The 26129-nt window shown below is 35.4% G+C and overlaps 1 protein-coding gene across 17 annotated transcripts in view; it reads left to right on the plus strand.

Moving 5' to 3' along the window:
- Positions 1-26129, plus strand: part of PIKFYVE (phosphoinositide kinase, FYVE-type zinc finger containing) — a 90160-nt gene that overhangs the window by 50211 nt on the left and 13820 nt on the right. For all 17 annotated transcript variants that reach the window (XM_017546729.2, XM_017546734.2, XM_017546735.2 and 14 more), the window contains 18 exons: positions 574-648; positions 2947-3054; positions 6324-6464; positions 7117-7243; positions 7476-8635; positions 10243-10343; positions 11905-11976; positions 12575-12746; positions 15058-15236; positions 17066-17179; positions 17565-17673; positions 17790-17944; positions 18572-18662; positions 19602-19662; positions 20546-20683; positions 21407-21527; positions 23943-24038; positions 25894-25977. In XM_017546729.2, the coding sequence (XP_017402218.1) occupies positions 574-648; positions 2947-3054; positions 6324-6464; positions 7117-7243; positions 7476-8635; positions 10243-10343; positions 11905-11976; positions 12575-12746; positions 15058-15236; positions 17066-17179; positions 17565-17673; positions 17790-17944; positions 18572-18662; positions 19602-19662; positions 20546-20683; positions 21407-21527; positions 23943-24038; positions 25894-25977 (3104 nt within the window). The remainder of the gene's footprint in view (positions 1-573; positions 649-2946; positions 3055-6323; positions 6465-7116; positions 7244-7475; positions 8636-10242; positions 10344-11904; positions 11977-12574; positions 12747-15057; positions 15237-17065; positions 17180-17564; positions 17674-17789; positions 17945-18571; positions 18663-19601; positions 19663-20545; positions 20684-21406; positions 21528-23942; positions 24039-25893; positions 25978-26129) is intronic.

Here is a 26129-nt window from a genome sequence, read left to right on the forward strand (position 1 = left end):
GAAAAGCAGTGGGTATTTGCTTTATTTAGATCAAGCTTGTCCAACTCATGCCCTGTGGGCTGCATGTGGCACCCAAGGCTGCTTTGAATGTGGTCCAACACCAGTTCATAAACTTTCTTAAAACATTATGAATTTTTTTGTGATTAAAAAAAAAATCTCATCAGCTAATGTTAGTGTTTTTTATGTGTGGCCTAATAGAATTCTTCTTCCATTGAGGCTCAGGGAAGTCAAAAGATTTGACACCCCTGATTTAGATATTAATGGAGTCCTGTGTGTGCTTTTTCCCTATGATATTTAACTTAAATAGTAGTGGTTAACTGTCACGTGGCACCAGTTTATTCAGTCAGTGAGTACTTTAGAGTCCTAGTTATAGTACACTGGAGAGCAGGGATGGAAAAACAGTCATGCAGAGATGCCATTGAACACTTGTTGAAAGGAAGAGTTATTTTTGAAACTTTTTGTTCTTATTTGATTACATAATAGTTAAAAAAGGAAAGGAATAATAGTATACATCTGACTAGATTCTAAGCATGTTATCATTGAATTTTATTGTTTTCTTAATTGCTCCATTAGATCCCAGGTGGAAAGAAGTTTGATTCTGTGGTTGTCAATGGCTTTGTTTGTACCAAGAACATTGCACATAAAAAGGTAATGTGATTCAGTTCAGTAGTGAAGTTCAGCAAACCATGGCTGTGTGCTAAGCTAACAAGTTGGGGTACCTTAGTCATGGAAAAAATGGAAAATGGACAATGAAAGGCAGCTGTGTCTGCCATAGGGGTGAAATTTGGGAGGTTCAGGAAAGGTTTTCCAGAGCTGAGGATGAACGGATTGGAATTTGAATAATGGGAATTCACCAGACAGAAGGAGGAAGGAGGAGGTCAGGCTTCTAGATCAACAGAATGATACAGTACTAGCATTATTTATCTCCTGACCCTGCCACGTCTTAGACAGACAGGTTTCTCTAATAGGCTGGAGTCCTTCCAGAGGCTTAGCATTATAAAAATGATATCTCTTTTAGGGCTAAGCTACAGAACTGTCAGTTTTCTTCTGTTATCCTTCTCACCTTATGGCTTTGTAGCACTAGCACAAAGGAATGTGGTGAGATAACCTAGGGCATTAAGGCAACTCTGAGCTCCTAAGGTGTAATATGGGCAATGCAGATGAAGCTGGAGGAAGCAGGCAAGGGCTTTGTATCACATTATGGGTCTTGAACTTTATTCTAAAGTCTTTTGATTCTGAAAGTGTAGTGTACAGACATTGAGATCACCTGTGGACCTTGTTAAAAATGGCTGTTCCTAGCCTAATCCCTAGAAATTCTCATTTTCAGTAGGTTAAGGGCAGTGGGAGTGTATGGATGTTAGGGAAGTGGCGGTACTGTATTTAAAGTAGGCACTAGGCTGAGCACAATGGCTCACGTCTGTAATCCCAGCACTTTGGGAGGCTGAGGCAGGCGGATCACGAAGTCAGGAATTTGAGACCAGCTTGGCCAATATAGTGAAACCCCATCTGTACTAAAAATACAAAAATTAGCTGGCATGATGGCATGCGCCTGTAGTCCCAGCTATTTGGGAGGCTGAGGCAGAATTGCTTGGATCCAGAAGGCAGAGGTTGCAGTGAGCCGAGATTGCGCCACTGTACTCCAGCCCAGTGACAGAGTGAGACTCTGTCTCAAAAAAAGAAAAAAAGTAGGCACTGTAGGTGTTTCCAACGTCATTTGTTGGTCCTTGCATTTTGACATACCACTGATCTATAGCAGTGTTGTCAAACCTTGCTGTGCTTCGGAATCACCAAGGGAAACATTAAAAACAGAGATACCCTGCCCCACCTCTGGGGATACTGATTTTGTTACAGCGAGAGCTGAGGCAGATTTCTAGCCTGAGCAACCAGATGGATGAACTGTAGTCTTGTTTCACTTTTTTCTCAGTTGAACCTAATACATTTTTTCTAAGGCATTAAGATTCCTGAAAATTATTAGTGACCATAGATAAATAAAAATATGCTTGGCTTCAATAATATTTTATAGCAATAATCCCATGTCAGTATTTCCACAGAGTCTTACTAAAACCACACATTACCCTTTAAAGGAGAACTTTAAATCAAATTAAATGATATTTGTTGAATTAGGAGGTAAACATGTTGTGCCCTTCTCAGAAAGTGAAGAAAATTTGTATGTGAGTGTGGTGGAAACATATGCATGAATGACTGTCTTGCCCCACTGATTAGACATAGTCTTTGGTTTGTAGTTGCTAAAAGAATCCTGAATTGAGTTCCCCAGCTAGTGAGTCACTGTTTTCAGAACTGTTTGCCAGTTTGGGGTCCATAAATTTGGTCATCCTGAAACCTCAATTGCAGGATTTAGGCTATTCTGTCTGTGGCTTTAAGCACATGGTTAGGGTATATTATTTGAGTCTCTGCTTCTGGAGATGCTTTCAGATTTTCTTTTTAAGCTTCACATTACGTATTTCAGCTTGCCACCTTGTTTGGAAATTTATTCTGTTAGAAATATGTTCAGAAGGCATTTTAATTATTTTCTCCCTCTTCTGCTCCTCTTGAATTTTAGAAAGACTAAAATATGCTTTTAAAGCTGCTTATTGGAGTTTGTGAAGTAACCTGTCATTAACTACCGTTCCCTCTGTGCACACTCAGGGCATAATGTCTCTTCTTACAGCATCAGAAATAAAAAAATAAAAAAAGTTCAGAGTATAGAAGATTAAAGTAATAATAAGAAAGCAAAGCCAATTTTTGAAGAATTTTGCATTGGTCTTAACAAATTATTTGCTTTGAAAAAATTTAATACCATATAAGAACTAAATGAGAGTATACTAATGCTGAGATACAATAAGTTAGTAAGAATTATAAGCATTATTAGATTTAAAGTTATAATTAAAGGAGAGCTGTAAAATGCAAACCTTTAAAGCTTTAACAAACTGTTCAATTTTTTTGTAGATGAATTCTTGTATTAAAAACCCTAAAATTCTTCTGTTGAAGTGTTCCATTGAGTATCTCTACAGAGAAGAAACTAAGTTTACTTGCATTGATCCTATTGTGCTTCAGGTAAGAATTTATTACTGAAAGTCATAATTTGGAGGGATGTATGTGTACCATCATGCTTGTAAATTCTTACTGATTTTGACTTAATTCTAGCTAAGTTGGATAGGAAAACTTGATAGCTTACCAAAACCTCTGTCACTCATAATTTTTAAAGTTTCAAGTGTTAAAGGTAAGGTGACTGTTCAAGAATATAAGGAAGAAAAGGTTAAAATCCAAATACTAGTTTCCCTTTCCCACTTAATCCATTGATTTACTGTATTTCTCTAACTTACCAGATTTCTAATGGAATCTCTGGTTTTTAATACAGTCTGTGCTACTAAAACACATTTCTGAAACACCAATTAGCTTATACGTAGTTGGCAAACAGAATAATATCAGGTGGAAGTTGTGCTGGTTTCTAAGTGGTTTTTCCTAAGCAGGGAGGCCCAGAATAGCTGCAAGTAGGTTATAACCCTCAGCCAGAAAATAAAACAGCCTCAGTTCAGCTGCTACACAGGCAGAAGCCTTTTAAGTTCTATTTTAAGAAAGTAAAAGTCAGCTTTTGCTTGTAGGCCTCTCTCCCCAGGGAGGGACACCCACATCCCTGCGTGGTTCTTGGTAGCTTTACTGCTCAGTGCTTTGTTTCCAGTTGTAGCATTGCAATAGTTTTTGTGCATTTAATTTCACTTGAGGCAGCCTCATGCCATACTAAGCTCTCTGCCTGGGCTGTCCTTATTTTTTTTGTTAGTGTTGAAGGTACAAAGTTGGTTTTAAACTTTATACCTTCATAGGTTTTAAAGTTTTCTGCGCCAACTCCTTTTCTTCCATGAATGCTGTTAATTTTACTTGGTGATCATCCAAAATGGAAGCTTTTTAGGAATGTGTATATTATAGTGGAAACACTTATACTAGGTTCCAGAAACCTTTAGGAAAAGCATTACTTGAAAATTCTAGGTAATTCCATTTTTTTAAGAGTGGTAGGAACAATCACTTTTGTACTGATTTCATAGATAACAGTAAGAGAAACTGAGTTGTAGTAAAAGGCACAGTGTTTATAAAAACTCTGCTGTGTTACTTAAGAACTCTGTTACCTGGGGCTCTTTTCTCTTTGGAATTTAGCTGTGCTGTCAGTAAAAACGATGAGTTTTGACTAGACAGGTTTGTAGAGAACTCTAAAGGAATAGCGGGAAACACAATAATTATTGTTCAGGGAACTTAAGATAATTGGATGCTGGAGGTTTTGTTAATTTCCACAGTAGATTGTCAGCAGAAGACTTTCACATGATCAGATCAGAATTGCCTTGACTAAGATGCATCCTGGTTGCCCAGAAGTTAAAATTCATAAAATTGTATGTCTTGGAATTGATGAAACCTATAGGTGTTTATTTATTTTAAAAAGTTATAGTTAAATTTATTCACATTATTATTACTTTATTTTTACAGTCAGGTTAACAGACTAAGGCTTTTTTGTTAGAGAGATATGCCCTGGGCAGATGTGTACTTAGGAAACATGGTTTAACTCACATAACATAAAGCATGTTGTTCATCAAAGCTTTCAAACATAGTTTTTATTATACCTTTAACTCCTGCCCAATTGAACTTCCTAGTTTGAATTGATAGAAAGTATCAGCTGATTTGAGCTTTTTGTGAATTGATAGAAAGTTCCAGCTCATTTGAGTTTTTTCTGTATTTGTGTTTTGTCTGCCCAGTGTGGAATAGTTAATCAGAGAAGAAGCTGAAAGGCAGATAGTCAGAAAAAGGAGGAGAAACAAAGGGCAAGGAGATAATCAGCCTGTGACTTTATACTCTCCTTACAAGGCCGGGCCTGCTAGATCTCCTGGTTCCCCACTGCTGTGCCTGTGGCCTACCTCCTGGTACTCTTCCCTTGCTGAGCTTGGACCAGGCCTCCTTTTTGACATGTTGTTTCATGAGTAGTCATGATAGCTGATTGGAGTTCAAACTGGAAGGAAAGTTATTTGCCATCTTTGTATCACAAATAGAAAATTTAAAAATGAAATCAACTTATTCTGATTATACTTTATTAGAGCTATACAAATAAAATTATTTTAAATGCTATTAAATTACAGTTTAGTAAGTACAGTAGGAAATTAACACATTTAGGAAAAAATCCATTTTGTTAATAATGGGAGAATTTGAAAAGAAATAGTATCAGTAAAACAAAGGCAAGAAGCAATGTACTTCATAACAGGGCAAGTTTATTGCAGTGAGTAGGCTCATCCATTGTGGGTGGTAAGGGACATTAATATAGCCTTGCTCAGAAAACACTTTGGGTACATGGAGTAGGAGTGGCAAACATGCTTATCTTCAGTTGTCTCCCAAATGGAGCCCAGAAATATTATGAAGCAATTAATGAGTTTTGTTGTTTTTACTCGGTTGTTTTTTATAATATTCATTTCTTTTGAAATTAAAACTTCGTGATAAAAATATATTAGAATTATATTTGAGATCTTTAACTGTAGCTGTTCTAGGTATTATATGATCTGTTGGGAAATTAGAATTAGGAAGTAGGTGAAATAGCATCTATTAGAGTTATTTATTCAGATATCCAGAAAAAGAGTTAACTCATGTTGGTTTCAGAATGTAGAGGACAGAATTCATAACCATATTAAAACCACTTAGGGCTGGGCACAGTGGCTGACACTTGTGATTACACTCTGGGAGCTGAAGGTGGGAGGATTGCTTGAGGCCAGGAGTTCAAGACCAGCCTGGGGAACATAGTGAGACCCTGTCTCTACAAAAAATAAAAAAAGAAAAAATTAGCCAGGCATGGTGGCATGTGCCTGTACTCCTAGAAGAGTGAAGCAGGAGGAGTGCTTGAGCCCAGCACTTTTAGGTCACATTGAGCTATGACAGCACCTCTGCATTCTAGCCTGGGTGACAGAATGAGACCCCGTCTCTTAAAAAAAAAAAAACCAACATCTTAGAAATTACTTTTATTTTGGGAGTTGTTTGTGAGGTTAGGTTTCTTGTTCTTGTTTTTTTAACCTCTGAACTAGATAATTGGATTCTTGGCTTTTAAATTAAGAATTGGAAATCTTTCAAGGAAAGTTAGTTGGAGAATGGAATCTCTCCTTAAACTCTTGTCAGCATAATCAAGTTTAGAATGATCAATGAGATTCTTACTGTGTTTGAATTAATTTGCTTACAGACTTATTTGTGCATGAAGAAAATATAGGCTAAGATTGATAATAATAGTCAAGCTATCTTGATATCTTAATATGTCCAGATAATGAATTTTACCAGGTGTAATGTTTCTGATTTATCTTACTTAGGAAAGGGAATTCTTGAAGAATTATGTTCAGCGAATAGTTGATGTTCGACCCACCTTGGTTCTAGTTGAGAAAACAGTTTCTCGGATTGCCCAGGACATGTTATTGGAACATGGCATTACTTTGGTCATTAATGTAAAATCAGTGAGTGTTTTTATTTTTGTATTTTTTTTAAAATCACAGCTTTTAAATTTATATGCACATATGGTAGGTATACATGAATCTTTTTTTCTTTGCTTTACCATACGTATTGAAAGTGGGACAGAAGATATGGCACCTATTTCATTATTTAAAATTGAGAATCTTAGACTGGAAGAACATGTACTTTTATGTAATACTTATTATTGGTGTCTACAAGACCAAAACTGAAATGGACATTGGTTAATCAGTATGTATTTGTTGATCCTTCATTTTTGTTGGAAAATTGCTCAAGCAGAAAATGTTCTCCCTTTGTTTACCGTCTGCAGAAAAAATGCCAATTCTAGGAAGTTTTTTTTTTCCTCTTCCTACAGTAACTTGTGATAATCCATGATGCTTAAATGCATTTTGATAATGTTATTAATATGAGTTACGTTTCAGTGGGCACATATTGATTACTAAGCAACTAGGTGTAGAAGAATCCAGAATTTAAAAATTCATCATATATTTATTAAAAATTTTTTATTAAAAATTTATTAAATTAAATATTATTTGTTGTGAATGTTATTTTGTAAGCTTTTCATTACATTTCCAGATTAAATTTACAAGATTTTTATTTTTCTCTAGTTTTGTAATATAATGTTTTTCTGTTTTGTAGCAAGTTTTGGAACGAATCAGTCGTATGACCCAAGGTGATTTAGTGATGTCAATGGACCAGCTGCTTACGAAACCACACCTGGGCACTTGTCACAAATTTTATATGCAGATATTTCAGTTGCCTAATGGTGAGTGATCTTTGGCATAGATTGACTTGAGGAAAAGAGTTGACTTATCAGTACTACAATGTTTAATTAGTACGAAATACCTATTAATAATGGATAAGTGAGGATAGGCAACTGTGATCTTAATCATGTAAAAGTTTTTCTTTTATAGATGTTAAGAGAGTGAATTAATTCTATATGGACTTGTGGATGGCCACCTCCACCATCTTAACTTTCTGTTTGTTATTATTTGTAGAACAAACCAAGACGCTGATGTTTTTTGAAGGCTGTCCACAGCACCTAGGCTGTACAATCAAGCTTAGAGGAGGCTCTGATTATGAGCTGGCCCGAGTTAAGGAGATCCTAATATTTATGATCTGTGTCGCTTATCATTCTCAATTAGAAATTTCCTTCCTCATGGATGAATTTGCTATGCCTCCCACGTTAATGCAAAACCCTTCATTCCATTCCCTGATTGAGGGACGAGGGCATGAGGGGGCTGCACAAGAGCAGTACAGCGGAGGTTCCCTCCCCTGGGATCCTGACATTCCTCCTGAGTCTCTGCCTTGTGATGATAGCAGTCTGCTGGAATCAAGGATTGTGTTTGAGAAGGGTGAGCAGGAAAATAAAAATGTGCCCCAGGCTATTGCCTCTTTGAAGCATCAAGAACATACCACAACAGCTTGCCCAGTGGGTCTCCCTTGTGCTTTCTTTCCACCTGTACCGGAATCATTGTTGCCACTTCCTGTGGATGACCAACAGGATGCATTAGGCAGTGAGCAGCCAGAGACTTTGCAGCAAGCCGATGTGCTGCAGGATCCCAAAAGCCAGATGAGAGCTTTTAGAGACCCTCTGCAGGATGACACTGGATTATATGTTACTGAGGAAGTCATCTCCTCTGAAGATAAACGAAAGACTTATTCTTTGGCCTTTAAGCAGGAATTAAAAGATGTGATCCTCTGTATCTCCCCAGTAATCACATTCCGAGAACCCTTCCTTTTAACTGAAAAGGGGATAAGATGCTCTACCCGAGATTATTTTGCAGAGCAGGTTTACTGGTCTCCTCTCCTCAATAAAGAATTCAAAGAAATGGAGAACAGGAGGAAGAAACAGCTGCTCAGGGATCTCTCTGGACTTCAGGGCATGAATGGAAGTATTCAGGCCAAGTCTATTCAAGTCTTACCCTCACATGAGCTAGTGAGCACTAGAATTGCTGAGCATCTGGGCGATAGCCAGAGCTTGGGTAGAATGCTGGCCGACTATCGAGCCAGAGGAGGAAGAATTCAGCCAAAAAATTCAGACCCTTTTGCTCATTCAAAGGATGCATCAAGCACTTCAAGTGGCAAATCAGGAAGCAAAAACGAGGGTGATGAAGAGAGAGGGCTTATTCAGAGTGATGCTCTGTGGTCAACAAAGGTGAGCCAGACTGCTTTTTGATGCTCGTGTAAGTTTAAAATGTGTTGAAAGACTCCTCTAAGGCAGGCTAAAAAAATCAGTTTGGCACACTGCATCCAGATTTGTGACATACTTCTTCTTCTATGCTGTTTTAGTTTTTGTCTTGAGTCTGCTGGCTTCTGTGTTATTTTAATATGTATGAAGCAGAATTGTAATGAACCTGGGTTTCAGGGCCTTAAGATGAGCTTACAGTAAGCTAGGAAGATCCTTAAAATTTTTGACATGACTTGGATGTGGTATTATAATCCTTGAACCTTGTGTCAGGGAGTCAGAGATGGAAGCTTATTGCAGCAAATGGATGTGTTTTTTTAAAAAAAGCAGGAAATAGATGTGTTTTTTAAAAAAAGATTTGTTATTTAACTAAGTGACCTTTTTAGGCATAAATTGAGAGCAAATTAAGGAAGTTTATAGACGTATTACTGATAATGGTAGCAATAGAGCTAATGAACAAATCCATTGCTAGATGAGGAAATGCACTTGTTTAATAAAACAAAAAATGTCCAACTTCTCTAGTAGTCAAAGAAGTGCTAAATAATAGTGTTGCTAAATAATTTTTTATTTGTGAGTTTAGCAAAAAGGAAAGTGGTAAAAGATCCATGGTTAATGATGGCATGGAAAAACACCTTTCATAAATGTTACATAAATTTATAAAATGTATGTATTTGTATATTTGTATAAATTTATATAAATTTATAGAAGGCAATAGGAAAGTATTGATTTACACATACATGTAAATACCTTTGACCCAGGACTCCAACTTTGATAATCTATTCCTGCAGAAATAATTAAGTATGCTTATATAAGGATGCTTTCATTTTATAAGAATATATGTACAAAGATATTTATTAAAGCAGTTAAAGGATGAGCAGGATCTCAAGTCATTTAATGACTTAGATAAAGCCCATGCTATATTTGAAGTGTTAAAAAGCAAGTTGTGTTTTAATATGTGTTGCATTATTTCATATTTATAAAAACAAAACTCCCTGTGTGTACTTAGATAGGAAGTGATGTGTGTATGTGGGATAGGGTATGTGAACTAGCAAAAAGAATAGATACCTTAAAACCACAGAGTCAAATTGCTCAGCTTGGGAGGTTTAGTGGAATCATAGAAGGAGTGGTTTTGTGTATTTCCTGAACTTCTTCATAGACTTCTATACTACTTGAATTTTAACAGATAACTGGTATTACCTTTATCTCCTTAGAATTCAGATTTCTGGGTGTCTCAGATTGATGTTCAGCCATCAGTTCAGACTGTTAAATATGGATGTATTTAATTTTTCTTCCAAAATAATTTATTGCAGTTTTGTAAAAATGAAGAATAAGTTAAGAAAACAAGCTATTTAGACATCATTTTGTATTTTTAAGTTTAATTTAAACTTTTTGGGTTGTCTTTTCTCAAAAACTAACTGCCTTTCTTCCTTACATTTAGTTTCCTGTAGTTTTAAATCTTGACCAGAGCCCCTACAGCAGTAATTGGAGGCTTCACAAATAGAGTGGAGTGTGTTTGGTGCATTGGGGTTGAATGCGGTTGCAGTCACTTGCTTATCCATCGATTCCTTCTTTTTTAGGTAGACTGTCTGAATCCCATTAACCACCAGAGACTTTGTGTGCTCTTCAGCAGCTCTTCTGCCCAGTCCAGCAATGCTCCTAGTGCCTGTGTCAGTCCATGGTAGGATTCTTTTCCCCCTACACTATTCCACTTAAGAACAGAATTCTAGCAATTGAAAAAAAAAACAGTCATTAGGACCTGTTTTTAGGTACACGGCACATTGCTGGTCACATATGAATAGAACTTTTAAACTTGTGAAGTAAATGGGAAAATACATGTTTGTTCATGAGTAGAAGTAAATGAGAGTACCTTAAGAGTGAAAAAAATGTGAGACATAGAAGAGAAATCTGTATAGGTTAACTTTCCCTTATCTGAAATGCTTGGGACCAGAAGTGCTTTGGACTTAGTATTTTTTCAAATTTGGAAATATTTGCCTATACTTAATGGGATATCTTGGGGATGGGACCCAAGTCCAAACATGAAGTTCATTTATGTTTCATATACACCTTACACATGTAGCCTGAAGTAAATTTTATACAAGATTTGTAATAATTTTGTGTATAAAACAAAGTTTGTATACATTGAACCATCAGAAAACAAAGGTTGCAGTTGTGGAATTTCCCACTTGTGGTGTTACGTTGGTGCTCAAAAAGTTTCAGATTTTGGAGCATTTTGGATTTTGGATTTTCAGATTAGGGATGCTCAACCTGTGCTTAAAAAAGTGAGAAAGTTGACACACAAAAGCTTCTTTATAAGCATTTTGATGATAGTATGTACAATTTAGGCAGGTTTTCCTTCAGGCATAATTTTTATAGAAGCAGTCAACCTTTTGTTTTATTAATGGATTTTAGTCTAAAACTTAATTTTAAGTAGATTGATAGAAATTGAAATACATTTTGTTTTAAATTATTTTTTTCAAATTATTGTCACAAAAACCTCACATAGATGTATATAGCCTTACATTACATAGTTCACCTTTACTTTTAAACATACTGTGGAACGTAACTGCTTTTTTGGGGGCACTGTTTCCATGCCAAAGCATATTCTGTGTTTTAATTTCGAATTCTTGAAACACTTATTTCCAGCAGTGAGCTCATGGGTTCTTCTAATAGTATAGCTTCAGCAGGCAGACTTGGGACTGGCAGAGCCCATAGGAATTTTCTCTGGGAGTTTATAAACTCCGTAGGTCAAGGCTTGAATAAGATGTGGGTTTCACCAGTTATATAGTCAAACTGTCTTGTGAGCATTTATAGGTTAGATATAAAGGTAGGAACTGGCACTTTAGCAAGAACTGCTGTTTTCCATGCTCAGTAAAGGCATGGACAAGAGAGTAGGAGACAGGAGTCCTGCCTTGTGTTGACAGGGCTTAAGCCTTTGTAAAGGAAACCTTTATCTCTTTCTAACTCAAATCAGTTTTACTCAATATTATAGATTATGCATCCTCATTCGTTTTATAAGATACTAGTGGATTGGGAGTGAAAAAGATGCTATAGTGTGGCTAGTCTAAACTTGTTGTATTGGATGAGCTAAAATCTATTCCATAACAACAAAGAATATTACCTGCTTTCATACTTCATTGTAAGTACCGTACATTTAATGGGTAATCATAATTTGTGGTCTTATGAAATGTCTTTGGTGTATGGTAATTCTTATGTTTCTAAGAGGCTGTCTCTTCTTTTAGGATTGTAACAATGGAATTTTATGGAAAGAATGATCTTACGTTAGGAATATTTTTAGAGAGATACTGTTTCAGGTAAGAACACATTTCTTCCTTATATTCCATGACACATTTTTGATACTCAAAATTTCATCCTAAAATGTAAACATGAGTTGGATGTCAAGTGACTGTTGTATGATCCTCACTTTCATAGTGCATATCAGAGTATATCATTCAAAGAAGTAGTCTATTCCATATTTAAACTGAGATATCTTATCCAGAACATTCCTCATATCTCTGTCCATCTAATTACCCTACCATCGACATTTTTCGGAATCTGTTTTTATACAGTGATTCAAGTGAGAAGCGGGTAAAGTGTTGGAATCATCTAGACCTCAGTTTAAGTCTTAGCGCTATCACTTGCCACTTACATGACAAAACACTTTACTAGTCCCCTTTTTAGGGAATAACAATCCCCAGAATTGTCAGAGGGTAAAAGAAAATGCTTTAAAATTGTTTGGCAAATAGAAGGTTCTTAACAAATGGAAACTCTCACCATGCTATAGCTGAAGACAGGATGTTCAGCTGCAGGCTCAGAGCAGCATGAGTACCTTGTGCAGATTGTACACCAGTCAGTGGTTCTGATTTCTCTGTTTCATGCTTAATGTGAGAAGGGCTCTTTTGTTTGTCAAAGGCCTTCTTATCAGTGTCCAAGCATGTTCTGTGATACCCCCATGGTACATCACATTCGGCGCTTTGTTCATGGCCAAGGCTGTGTGCAGATAATCCTGAAGGAGTTGGATTCCCCAGTACCTGGATATCAACATACAATTCTTACATATTCCTGGTGTAGAATCTGCAAACAGGTAAACAGACCCTATTCCTGTATTTTATTTGCCATTTATTTCTTTATTTGTGTATTTTTTTTTTTTGGAAGGGAAAGTCTTCTATATTATAATGGATTTGTTATTTGTCATTGAGCTCTGTTTGTCTTTGTTATCTTAGCTTCCAGTGCTGTATGTTCAATCTAGTATTTGTTTTTTGAAGATCTCATCTTAGGAATGTATCGGTCATTAAATAAAATACAAGTGCCTTGTACAGTAAGATATCTTGAGGTTGTATCTTGACAGTTCCTAATTGAATTTGTTAATTCTTTCAACAGACACTTATTGAGCACCATTTGTGTGCCAGATACTGTGCTAGGCCCTAGGAATGAAAAAAAGAATAAGGAGTGACTTCTGTTCTATAGGGGAGGAGACAGACGTGTAAAGCAGTAACTGCAGTATATTAGGATATTTGTATAATAAATTTGAGCCTATATCAACATTTCTATCCATATGCAGATGAGACCATGTTGAAACTGATCTCTACTGGTTTTCATGTTGGTTCTTGAGAGAAGGACATGTGTTTTATTTCTTCTTTGTGCCTTTCTTACTTTTCTAATTCTGGGGCAAGTGTTTGGTGCCAGTATTGTATTTTTTAAATATATAATTTTAAGCAATCTGGATAAAATATTCCAAATTTAACTCATTTCCTTAATTGTGTTATTTTGTTTTCTTTCTTTTTTTTTGAGTCTTGGTCAGTCACCCAGTCTGGAGTGCAGTTTTGTGATCTCAGCTCACTGCAACCTCCGTCCCCCGGGTTCAAACTATTCTCCTGCCTCAGCCTCCCGAGTACCTGGGACTACAGGTGTGCACCACCACACCCAGCTAATTTTTGTGTTTTTAGTAGAGACAGCGTTTCACCATGTTGGCCAGGCTGGTCTCGAACTCCTGACCTTAGGTGATCCATGCGCCTCGTCCTCTCAAAGTGCTGGGATTACAGGCGTGAGCCACTGTGCCTGGCCTTAATTGGGCTATTTTGAAGTGTGCTTTTGGAAGGCACATGTGGGAATTACATATAAAATAATAGCATGACCTACATTAATCAGTGGTAGAGAAGGGCAAAATCAAAGTTGCACCTGCAGCAGCAAACATACAGACATAAAATTATTTCTAGCAATTCTCAGTCTTAGTTTCATACTTGTCCTTACAGGCTTTATTTCCTATTAGATAGCTGGTAATAGTCTGTGGTAGAATATGTGAACTCTAGATTGACCATCGTACTAAATGAATAACTTAAATTTGATCTCTATGTCTTATATGCTTTGCTATATACACTTTATTTTAAAACAAAAACTTTTGCTTTTTTATGCTAGAAAGGAAAAGGTAAGTTTTGTTACACTAAAGTGAAAAACTTCTAGCGTTAAGGAAAAATACAACATATATGACTAAACATAAATTTATGTAATATTAAATTGCTATAAGCCATGATAGTAGAAAAATGGGCAAAGAACATTACAATGCAATTTAATGCAAATGGCTACTAATCATGTTACTCATGAGTAGTCAAAGAAGCATACATGAAACCAGTAAAATCTTTTCAAAAATTTTTCTTTAGGAGATCACATTTCAAAAATTTCAATTCTAATTCCTAGGATTGGTAAAAGTGGGAGAAATTTATATTCTTAAATACTGTTCGAGACTATATACACTGGTACACTTGTTTTGGAAGATAATGTGGCAAAAATTATCAAAGACCATATGAATGCTTATGCTCTTTGACCTACCAATTTCCACCTTTATTATTCGAAGGGAATAATTGTGGATGTTGTAAATATATACAAGGATGTTCATCAGAGCATCATCTCAGTATGGAAAAGCTTGTAATGTCTTAAAGGCACATCAGTAAAGATTGGTTAAATATATGTTCATATAATAGGATACTCTGTGGCCATTTGAAAAGTTGTACAAGAATATTTTGTGTGGGAAAATATTCACGATAGATTGCTAAACTAATTATGTAATATGAAACTAATAGGAAAGAGTTTTTATTTACAAATATACTGACTGTGTGTGCCTGCACATATTTATGTGTATGTGTGTGTGTGTGTGTGTGTGTGTGTATATATATATATATAATATAAAATATATCAAAAGTAAACATATACTAATATACTGATGTTGGTGGTGGGATATTGGTGATGTTGCTCTCCTCCACCCACCTTTGAACGTTTCATTCTTTTCCCAGTTTTCTGCAGTCAATATATATTACACTTGTATTAGAAAAAAAAATGTTATTTTTTAAAAAACAGATTTGCAATATGTGATCAGGTAAACTATTTTTGCTGAATTCCAGGTAACACCAGTTGTTGCTCTTTCCAATGAGTCCTGGTCTATGTCATTTGCAAAATACCTTGAACTTAGGTTTTATGGGCACCAGTATACTCGCAGAGCCAATGCTGAGCCCTGTGGTCACTCCATCCATCATGATTATCACCAGTATTTCTCCTATAACCAGATGGTGGCGTCTTTCAGGTAAGAAATCCTAGGAACCTTGTACCTGATCTCAGATCTGATAATCCTTTAAGAATTTTTTTTTAACATTTTCACTGTTACTAGATTGAATTAATTTGTGGGATTCCCCATTTCCACTCTTACCAATGCAGAGGACCAGACTGTAAGAACTTTCAATATTATTTTATTTACTCTTTACCCTATGAAATAGTTATTATTATCCTTACTTACAGAGCTTACAGTTGTTCAATTACAGAGCTGTCAAATGATGGAGTCATATTTGAACCCTGGTCGACCTACTACCAGCCTCACTCTTAAAATTTAATATAAAAATTTTAGAAAAAATATGAGACAGGATCTCACTGTTACCCAGGCTGGTCTTGAACTGTGCTCAAGTGATCCTTCTGCCTCGGCCTTTCTAAGAGTGGGGATTATAAATGTGAACCATCACCATGTTGGGCCCTGGCCTAACTCTTAACCATTGTTTTGGCATCTGATGGCATCTGGAAGTCTGTCAGAATTTTTGCCAAGACATTAACGAGAAGGATAATCATATATTTCTGATAGAGCTAAAATTCTATGTTCAAATAATTGATATTTGCCATTGTGGTGTTAAATAATTTGAGAAAGCCTTCAGCTTCTGCCTTCAAAATATATCCAGAGTCTAAGCACTTTTTACCACTCTACCACTACCACTTGGGCTGAACCTCTGTTATCTTTCACCTGGATTATTATAGTAGTCTCCTTTTGGCCTTGTCCCCTTAGCTTCTTCTCAACACAGCAGTCAGAGTAGTTCCTTTAAGAGGCAATCAGCTAAGGCCAGTCCTCTGCTCTAGACACTCCAAAGGGTATCTGTTTCACCTGGAGTGAAAGCCAAAGTTAGTCTGTTGACTAGCCTTTAATCTCCTACCTGCTCTGACTGCCCAGGACCTCTCTGCTCTTACCTCCTACCATCCTCCCTTCACTCATCCTGCTGTTGCCCCACTGGCCTCCTGACTGGGCCTCAGGTATGTCAGGTAGGGTTCTGCCTAGGTTTCTGTACTTGTTCTTTCCTCTCGAAACTGCTTATTCCCCAGATATCTGCTGGTTGCTTCCCTGCCTCCTACAAGTCTTTGCTCAAATTTCACCTGCCCTGGCACTCTTCCACCCTAGCACTCTGCTTCTTCTCTTTCTTGCTATACTTTTCTCCATAGTGCTGAGCATCTGATACGTATTTGTTTTGTTTGTTACCTGAATCTTGTTTTTCCTGAATTATGAGAATAGGAATTGTTATATCCTCAGCACCTAAAATAGTGTCTGGCACATAATAGACCCTCAGGAAATATTTGCTAATTAGAGCTTATTTCCTTTTTTAAGCAAGAACTTTTAACCATGCATCTAGGATCTTGTGGGTGAGTGGGGTTGTAGCATTTGTTAGTCAATATAAACCCTCAGTTAGAAAGGAAACAAAGACTCATGAAGAATCTTCAGCAGCTGGAAAGGTAATGAATACCTGTATCTAACTGTATACCTACATCTAATTGTAGGTATTCATTACTTTTTAGTTTCCTTATTAATAGGGATGGTTTATAGCAATCATTTTTGTTTTTATAGCAGGTAAGGGTAACTTCAAGGAATAAATGATGGTACTACAGTGCAATGAAAGATAAAACAAAATCCCTCCAAAACTGGGGAGGATATTTATTATAATGGCTAAAAGTTATCTTTAATATCTTTGTGATTGTTTTAAAATGCTATTTTATAAAAACTTTTATGCCTCATAGGATTTAGTTGACCATCATGATACAGTTCTATTCAAGGTATTAAACTGTTTTTCCTTTTCTACTGGCTCTTGTATTTTCTTCTCTCAGTTATTCTCCTATTCGGCTTCTTGAAGTATGTGTTCCACTCCCCAAAATATTCATTAAGCGTCAGGCCCCATTAAAAGTATCCCTGCTTCAGGATCTGAAGGACTTTTTTCAAAAGTAAGTTCAGTTTTAAAAATCATCTTTTTTTTATTATTTACAGCTATTTTAAAGTATTAGTATTTTAAAGTATTTTTCATTTAACTTCCTTTGAGAATGTAAATAACTTTTCTAATTGTATGCTATGCATGCTTGGTGTACAAAAAGAAAGTTGTAGACGTTATGGAAAGATATTAAAAAAGAAGCCGAACTCTTAGACATAACTTAAAATTTTCAAGTACATCCATTTAGGTCCTATTTGCTCTGCAAAACTGTGTGTAATTCTTAATTAGGTAAAACATTATTTCAACTATGTTTTGTATGTAACTTTTTGTTTCTATTTATGTGAGATAGAAAATTTGATTCACCCTTTCTAGTGTTTAATGTTCTCTCTTTCTATTGTTAGAGTTTCACAGGTGTATCTTGCCGTTGATGAAAGACTTGCATCTTTGAAAACTGATACATTTAGTAAAACAAGAGAGGAAAAAATGGAAGATATCTTTGCACAGAAAGAGGTAATTTATTTCTTTGGTAGAAAATTCAGAAGTTAATTATTAACTTACTAGAAGTTTCTTTTGGGGTATGTCTATATAGTGTCTCTGTCTCCTGAAATTGTTTCTGTTCCTCGTAGATGGAAGAAGGCGAATTCAAGAACTGGATTGAGAAGATGCAAGCAAGGCTCATGTCTTCCTCTGTAGATACCCCTCAGCAACTACAGTCGGTCTTCGAGTCACTTATTGCCAAGAAACAAAGTCTCTGTGAAGTGCTGCAAGCTTGGAATAACAGGTGTGATTTTGCAGTCTGGTTTTCTTTAATATTATTGCCACATTTGTTCCTATGCGATATCTAAAATCTTAAAAATCTTTAATTATTGATATTTCATTTTGTGCTCAAGTTAAAGAACCTTTTTTTTTTTTCACCCTCCTTTCTTCTTTATATTTAAAAATATATGTGTTATTCTTTAGGTAGTTTGTGAAGATGTGAAAATCAAAGAGGAGAACAGCCTTTAATGCTGTTTCTCATATGATTTGAAACAATGTTGTTCAGATGTGTGTGCTGTTAAATTGTTTTTAACTGAATTAGTGTGCCATGAGTGTTGGTTTTTGGCCAGCAATTCCAAATATATTGGTATGTTTATCTTATGCCTTTATTTAAATATACATTTTTAGAAGTATTTTTCTTTATAATAATTTGCTATTCTTTTACAACTATAGTCTTATCAGCAAATGCTCCTGGTTAATTAGATATGACAAGAACTTACTCTCATATAACTTCAAAGACTGTGGTAATCCCAATAGGAAAACTTTGTGATTTCAAAGTTGTAAAGAGAGAATTTATAAACAGCACTCACGGTGATAGAAACAAGCCATATTCTTTTTCTTTTCTTTCCTTTCTTTTTGCCTTTGGCCACAGGTTGCAGGACCTTTTCCAACAGGAAAAGGGTAGAAAGAGACCTTCAGTTCCTCCAAGTCCTGGAAGACTGAGACAAGGGGAAGAAAACAAGGTATGAAATGTAGTCTTGTCTATCCTAAGTATTCCTAAATGCCTAATTCCAGAAAGTGAGCTACTATTTAGAATGCAATTCTCAAAGTGTGGTTCAAGGACTCCTGAGAGTCCAAGACCCTTTCGGGGACTCTGCAAAAACTTTTTTTTTTTTTGAGATGGAGTTTCACTCCATCGAGCAGGCTGGAGTGCAGTGGCGCGATCTTGGCTTACTGCAACCTTTGCCTCCCAGGTTCAAGCGATTCTCCTGCCTCAGCCTCCTGAGTAGCTGGGATTACAGGTGTGCACCACCATGCCCAGTTAATTTTTTGTAGTTTTAGTAGTGATGGGGTTTTGCCATGTTGGCCAGGCCGGTCTCTAACTCCTGACCTCAGGTGATCCACTCACCTCAGCCTCCCAAAGTGCTTGGATTACAGGTGTGAGCCATCATGCCTGGCCCATTTTATTTTTCAACTGCATATCTGTATAAAGCTATATTCTGTCTGTATACTTCAATCATAACAGTATGTCACAACAGATTACATGCAGAAGTCAAATACAAATCTAGCTATTTTCTATTTAGCTAGATATTGACATTAAAGATATTTTTGTCCGCGTCTACATTTTGTCAAATGTAAAAACAGTGCCACTCTTTCACCATTTGTTTTTTAATTTTAGAAAATTGGTATGTTATGTGTTTAAATATTACTTATATTAATGGGTTTATTATTTATAAATAAGTTAATGCACATTTAAAAACTTTTAGTTTTAATTTCTAATAAGGTAAAAATTTCTAAGGTAAACAAAAGCTATTTAAAAATATTAAGGGGGATTTTAGTTATTTTTAAGGGTGTAAATGGGTCCATAGACCAAAAAGTTTAAGATTCATTGGATTAAAAAAATTTTTTTTGAATGTGATTTTCATGTTTTCCATAACAACAAAGTATTTACTTCTCTGCAGATAAGTGCGATGGATGCATCTCCACGGAATATTTCTCCAGGACTTCAGAATGGAGAAAAAGGTTTGGTCCTTGAGTCTGGTGATCACTTGCCATCGTATTTAAAGGAATTTCTTAGTGTATATGTTGTTTTAAACTGTTTGAGCAGTTTTTCTGTTGCTATTGTTCATATACTTTTTTCCTTCCTGTAGAGCATTTGTAATCCTATCAGATTAAGATTATCATATAGTTTATTATAATAAGATATAATTATAATAAGATATAATCTTAAGATATAATAATATATAAGATATAATAAATACATGAAATACAAAGAAGGCTGCTATTGGGGAAGGAAAAACAAAAAGTAAATTGAATTTCTGTTTTGCTTATTACAAAGTCAGTTCCCAGGTTTCATTGCAAAAATCTTATAAAGTTTAATTTACATTTTTAATGTCACTAAAATATTGTCTGGACTTAAGATGTCTTTCACAGTATTTCATTGAATAAGTTGGTGTCATCATAGAAACTTTGTGGGGAAATTTACCTGTTTTCCATAATAACAGGAGCTCAACTTATAATTCTTGGCATTTTTCTATTATAATTGTTTTTTCTCTCCCAGGGTAAATGTGCATTCTTTCTCACAGTGTCCTAATTTCATTCTCTATTAAACTCCAAAACTAATATTTAAGTGGGCATTGTGGTATAATGGATAGAGTATGGGATAGGAGTCAGCCTTGGTTGACAGTTGCAGTACGGTCACCAGGATTTGATTGTAGTCAAGTCATATATAATCTTTCTGGATTTTTGTGTCCATTTCTGTGACATGAGCTACATTACCTAGATGATTTTTAAAAAGTGAAAATTCCGTGTTTTAGAAGGCAGGAATAGAAATGAGCATTTAAAAAATATTAGACATGGACTTAATGTATGTAAATGACTCATTTAAGATTGCGTTTTTCTTTAGAGGATCGCTTCTTAACAACTTTGTCCAGCCAGAGCTCCACCAGTTCTACTCATCTCCAATTGCCTACACCACCTGAAGTGATGTCTGAGCAGTCAGTGGGAGGGCCCCCTGAGCTAGATACAGCCAGCAGTTCCGAAGGTAGAGGTTAAGTCACTTTTACTATACTTCATTGAATCTAAGACTGAAAGATGTATCATTGATTTACATGTGTCACCAAGAAGGAGAAATTGCTCATTCTTTGACATAATGCTCTTATCCCTTAGAATTTTTCTGTTTACACTTACTGAAAGTATTTTTTGGATGTAGCTTATTATCATATTATTACTTCATTTAGTTACATTACTTGACATGTAAATATCTTAGTGTCAAAATGTCACTTAGCTTCATTTACCTTCTGGGGATGTTCCTTTTTTAAGTTTCATACAGCACATGGCTACTGCTTTGTAAGAAAATAAGAGAATTACAGCCATTTCTCTATAATTACAGCCATTTCTCTAAGGACAGATATTTACTTCACAATAACAGATTCATGCCTTACTTTCTGTTTAGGTGGTAACTACTTAATTATAGCATAAACTTTGAAATTAACTTAAAATTGCTATTTAACTCAGGTGTAATAGTCATAGTGCTTCAGAGACATTAAAAAAAAAAAAAGCGTCCCTTGGAGTCAGTGCTGTGTATGCCTTACTGTTGTTTCCTGTTTCATCCCATAGGGGTCTTTTCCCTTGATCAGAAATTTTAAACTATTATTGGTATAGTATACATATGTCCATATTCCAGAAGGGAAAAACCAAAGTCAGCAGTTTATACTTTTTATTCTCCCTGAATATTAATATATAAGTAGATTATTTTTCATTTTAGATGTGTTTGATGGGCATTTGCTGGGATCCACAGACAGCCAAGTGAAGGAAAAGTCAACTATGAAAGCCATCTTTGCAAATTTGCTTCCAGGAAATAGCTATAATCCTATTCCATTTCCTTTGTAAGTATTATTAAAACCAGTGGCTCTTGGCAGGAGGTGTTATTTTTTCTTAATTAAAAAAACTCTCTAGACTTGCTGTCTGCATAGTTCAATATGTTTATCTGATACATGATTTTTCAATTCTAAATTTTATTTTATCATAAAGAGATGTCTTTTGATATAATGTAATTTGTAGAACATATAATCATTATAATATAGTATATGAGTGGATGAAGAAAGCACTAACCAGTGTTATTTATAAAGACTTGAATTACTTGTTCTGGAAACACTTGTTTGTATATCTTTTTTCAAAGATATATGGCTACATCTACTAGTTTAATAATTATAAAAACATACTGCTGGTTGTGTAGGAGGTTGGTATTGCTCGTCTAATAATTTACTGGGACATAGCATTGTTCTAGCACTGAAGATGAATCACAGTGAATTGTACAAGTATTTATGTGATCTTTTTTGTATGGGGCCCACTCAAATTTGGAAGGAATATAGGCTGGCTGTGAAAGTTTATTTTTCTTCCACTGGTTGATTCATGTGGCTGTCAAATGCTGCCCTTGTTATGGAACAAGTGTATTCAAGTGTATTTTTGTTAATAAGGATTTCTGCTTTTTCTTAACTGACTTATGTATTTATTCAGTCAGCATTCAAACTTTTATTTAGTGCCTGTTTTAGTGCCCTATGATGTAGAACAAGATTTATAAGGAACAGTCACTGCTCTTAGGAGCTCATAATCTTTGGGAAGATATGGTTAGGACTCACAGTACGGTATGTGATATATTTCATGACAGTAAAATATAAAAGTTTCCTTTTTTCTCTACTTTAGACCTGAATATCTCAGTTTCTTGATTGGGCTGGGATACCTCTTCCATTATGGTCTTTGTTTATGTTCTCACATTTTAAAAAAATTTTATTATTTTTTGAGAGAGAGTCTCACTCTGTCACCCAGGCTGGAGTGCAGTGGTGTGATCTTGGCTCATTGTAACCTCTGCCTCCCAGGTTCATGAGATTCTCCTGCCTCAGCCTCCTGAGTAGATGGGTACAGGTGTGTGCCACCACACCTGGCTAATTTTCATATTTTTATTAGAGATGGGGTTTCACGGTGTTGGCCGGGATGTTCTCGAACTCCTGACCTCAGGTGATCTGCCCGTCTCAGTCTCCCAGAGTACCGAACCACTGGGCCTGACCCTTTGTAATTTTTTAAAATACGGTTTTTTTCTTTTTAATTGTTTCTCTTCTTTCTAAACTGCTTTTTGTGAAACACATCTTTTTAAATTATTCAGTCTTGTTCTTTCTCAAGAAGAATTTACTAGACCCTCCTTCTTATCTCCTGCTCCAGTCAGAGTAGGTTTCTGTTACATGTTCTGATGATTCCTGGATGATGAATTACCATAGACCGAGTCACTTATAGACAGCAGAAATTTATTTCTCATAGTCCTGGCGGCTAGAAGTCTGAGATGAGCGTGCCAGCATGGTTGGATTCTGGCGAGGGTCCTCTTTTGGATTGTAGGTTGCTGTTGTCTCTTTGTATTCTCATGTGGTGGAAGGAGGCTGAAAGAGCTGTGTTCGGTCGTCTTTATGAGGGCACTAATCCCATTCATGAATACTCCACTCTCATGACCTAAATTACCTCCCAGAGGCCCCACCTCCTTATACCATAACATTTGGGAGTTAGGATTTCAACATGTGAATTTTGTGAAGGCTGGATAAACATTCATTCTATAGCAATTCCCTCATAGCACTTATCACAGATATATTTAATTATAGGATTGTCTATTTCTTTACCCCCACTACACTATAAACTCGATGGTGCCTAGTTTTTTGTTTTCTTTTTCACCATTGTATTGTTAATGTCTTACACATGTAAGATCTTTAAAAATAGTTTTTCTTCATATTGTGTCCTTGGCATGTTTGGTGTTCAGTAAATAGCATTTAAATAAAATGAATGACTGTGCCTAACAATTCCTAGGTGAGTTAGGGTCGGAGCCAGGGGAGCAAAATTTAAGTTGAAATAGAGCTATAGTGGGCTTTTTGTATGATAATAGTAGAGTGGCTGTGTTGCATTGTTTATTGTTGAACTAGTAGTATGTCTTCTCCGCAATTTCTAGAAGACTTTTCTCTCTAGCTTACAATGGAACAAAATATCTTAGACTTCTGCTGTTCATTGTAAATTCTTTTTGAGGTTAGTATGGCCAGAGTCTTGGCAGGATGGAAAGGTTTGTTTGTAGTGACTCTTGCAGAACCCTCTGATTTGAAACCTAATTAATTCTGATAATTTTCTAATTGCCTTCAAAAACTTTCTCTTGATATTTTTTTCTTTCCTAATGATTCAAGTTACAAGGTCTGCATACATTTTGGCTTTCTTAATTATATTCTTAACTCTACAGTACTTAGTTAACTTATGTATTTTAAAAATTTGAATAGTGATCCAGATAAACACTACTTAATGTATGAACATGAACGAGTGCCCATTGCGGTCTGCGAGAAGGAACCCAGCTCCATCATTGCTTTTGCTCTCAGGTATTATTCATGGAATTTTGACTTATGTTGATATCTCTGTTAATCCCCCTTATTTTTGGGATCTTTCACATGGAGTAAAGCAAAATGATTAACTATAAGCAAAAATATATGTTCTTTAGTCATGATAGCTTGTGTTTTTTGTACCCAAATAAAATCTTCTCTGTACCCAAATAATGGAGTATAGAATGATTCCTAAGTGCGCTCCTAGTAACTAAATTGACTAGGTAAGTTATTTACTGAGCTTGGAATCCCCTACCCATTCTGTTAAAATATGTATTCTCTTGTATCCCTTCCCTTAGTTTACTTATTGACATAGTATCCTGCGTTGTACCATCTGAATATCCTTTTTGTACTATTCACTTATTTTTTAATACCCCACATATGAGGTAAAATTTTTCTACTTAGAATACAGCAGTCACGTCTTATCCATGGAGTATGTGTTATAAGAACCCTTGAGGATGCCTGAACCCACAGATAGTACTGAACACTATAAATATTATGTTTTTTCCTGTACATACATACCTATGATAAAGTTTAATTTATAAATTAGCCTAGCCACAATTAGAGATGAATAACAACAATGATAAAATAGAAGAGTTATAACAATGTACTATAATAAAAATTATGTGAATGTGCTCTCTCTCTTTCTAAATATCTTAATGTTTTTGGACTGTAGTTGACTGTGGGTAATCGAAATCATGGAAAGTGAAACTATGGATGAGGAGGGCCTACTGCAGTGCTGTTCCCATGTCTTATTCCACAGACATTTCTGACTTTTTAGTTTATATAGCTACCATATATCTTAAAAATATATCCACTTTAAAAATATTTATATAGTATGTCTAAAAGGGCAAAGCTTTTAAATCTTAAGAATATCTTGTTGGTAGCTGAACTTAGTTTAAGTAGAATCTAAAATGTTTAAAGCAATTTTTTTCCCACTGGAAGGCATTATAGTTTTTAATTTTCCTTTTTAGATAGTGGTTACAAGGAGACAGTTTATTCAACAAACATTTAAATGTTTGCAAAATGTGATATATTAGGTGTTAGATGTACGGGAGTAAATAAGATAGATTTACATGCCTCTGCCTTTATGGAGTTTATAGTTTACTGTGTAGATAATGAGGAATTTTTTTTTTTCCTTTATGAGATTCCATATGATACATTTTTAACCTTTGCCTTTGGCCTTTGTGAACATAGTATAAGCTTCTCACTTTATTAGTCATAGTATATTAATAGATAAGCAAGGTAGGAAAGTCAACCAAATCAAAAATAGTTTTTGTACTATTAGGAAGTAAGGATTCTAGTTGAGATAATCTTTTTTCAATGTCTTAGAAGAATAATACATCCTAACATGCCTCTCTTATTGCATGGTGTTTATCTAAAGCAGGGCTCCCAGACTGCTAGTCTAAGAGTCAGATTTTTTTTTTTTCTTTTTGGTTAATAGAACATTTTTTTTTTTACTTAAAGTTTAGTGCTTTAAGTAGAAAAGCACTCTTGAGTTCTTTTTTTCTCTGTTGTACTAAACACTGAGGCTTCAAATTTAAGTTACTTGTTCAACCCCTGAAGTTATTTGATCTAAGTGTTAGTAAGTAGGCTTTTAAAATCTTTGTTGAGCATGTTGATACTGGTTGGTGGAGTCTTTGGGTCATGTTTTGTATTGCCATCTATGAAGACATTGACCTTTTTCATGAATCTTCTACTTGATTGCTTGGTTTGTTAACTAAAATTATTTAGTTATGGAAACTTATAATGATTGTGCTTCTATAATGCAAAACTTACTCTAAAGCATTTGATTTGATTTACTTTTAAAGAAGACGTTAATGTTTAACGTTTTTCAACCTATTTCTACCCACAGTTGTAAAGAATACCGAAATGCCTTAGAGGAATTATCTAAAGCGACTCTGTGGAACAGTGCCGAAGAAGGGCTTCCAGCAAATAGGTGATTCATGATTGAGTAGAATCTATTTTAATTTAGTTATGTCATCATTTTCTATATGCTTGAACATGAGTTTTATTATAGCATTTTATCAGTATAAAAATTTCTAGGATTCAGATAATGGCACTCATATTTCAGCCAATAATTGAGACAAC

Source organism: Cebus imitator, unplaced genomic scaffold (genome assembly GCF_001604975.1).
Source record: "Cebus imitator isolate Cc_AM_T3 unplaced genomic scaffold, Cebus_imitator-1.0 Scaffold191, whole genome shotgun sequence".
Taxonomy (NCBI): Eukaryota; Metazoa; Chordata; class Mammalia; order Primates; family Cebidae; genus Cebus; species Cebus imitator.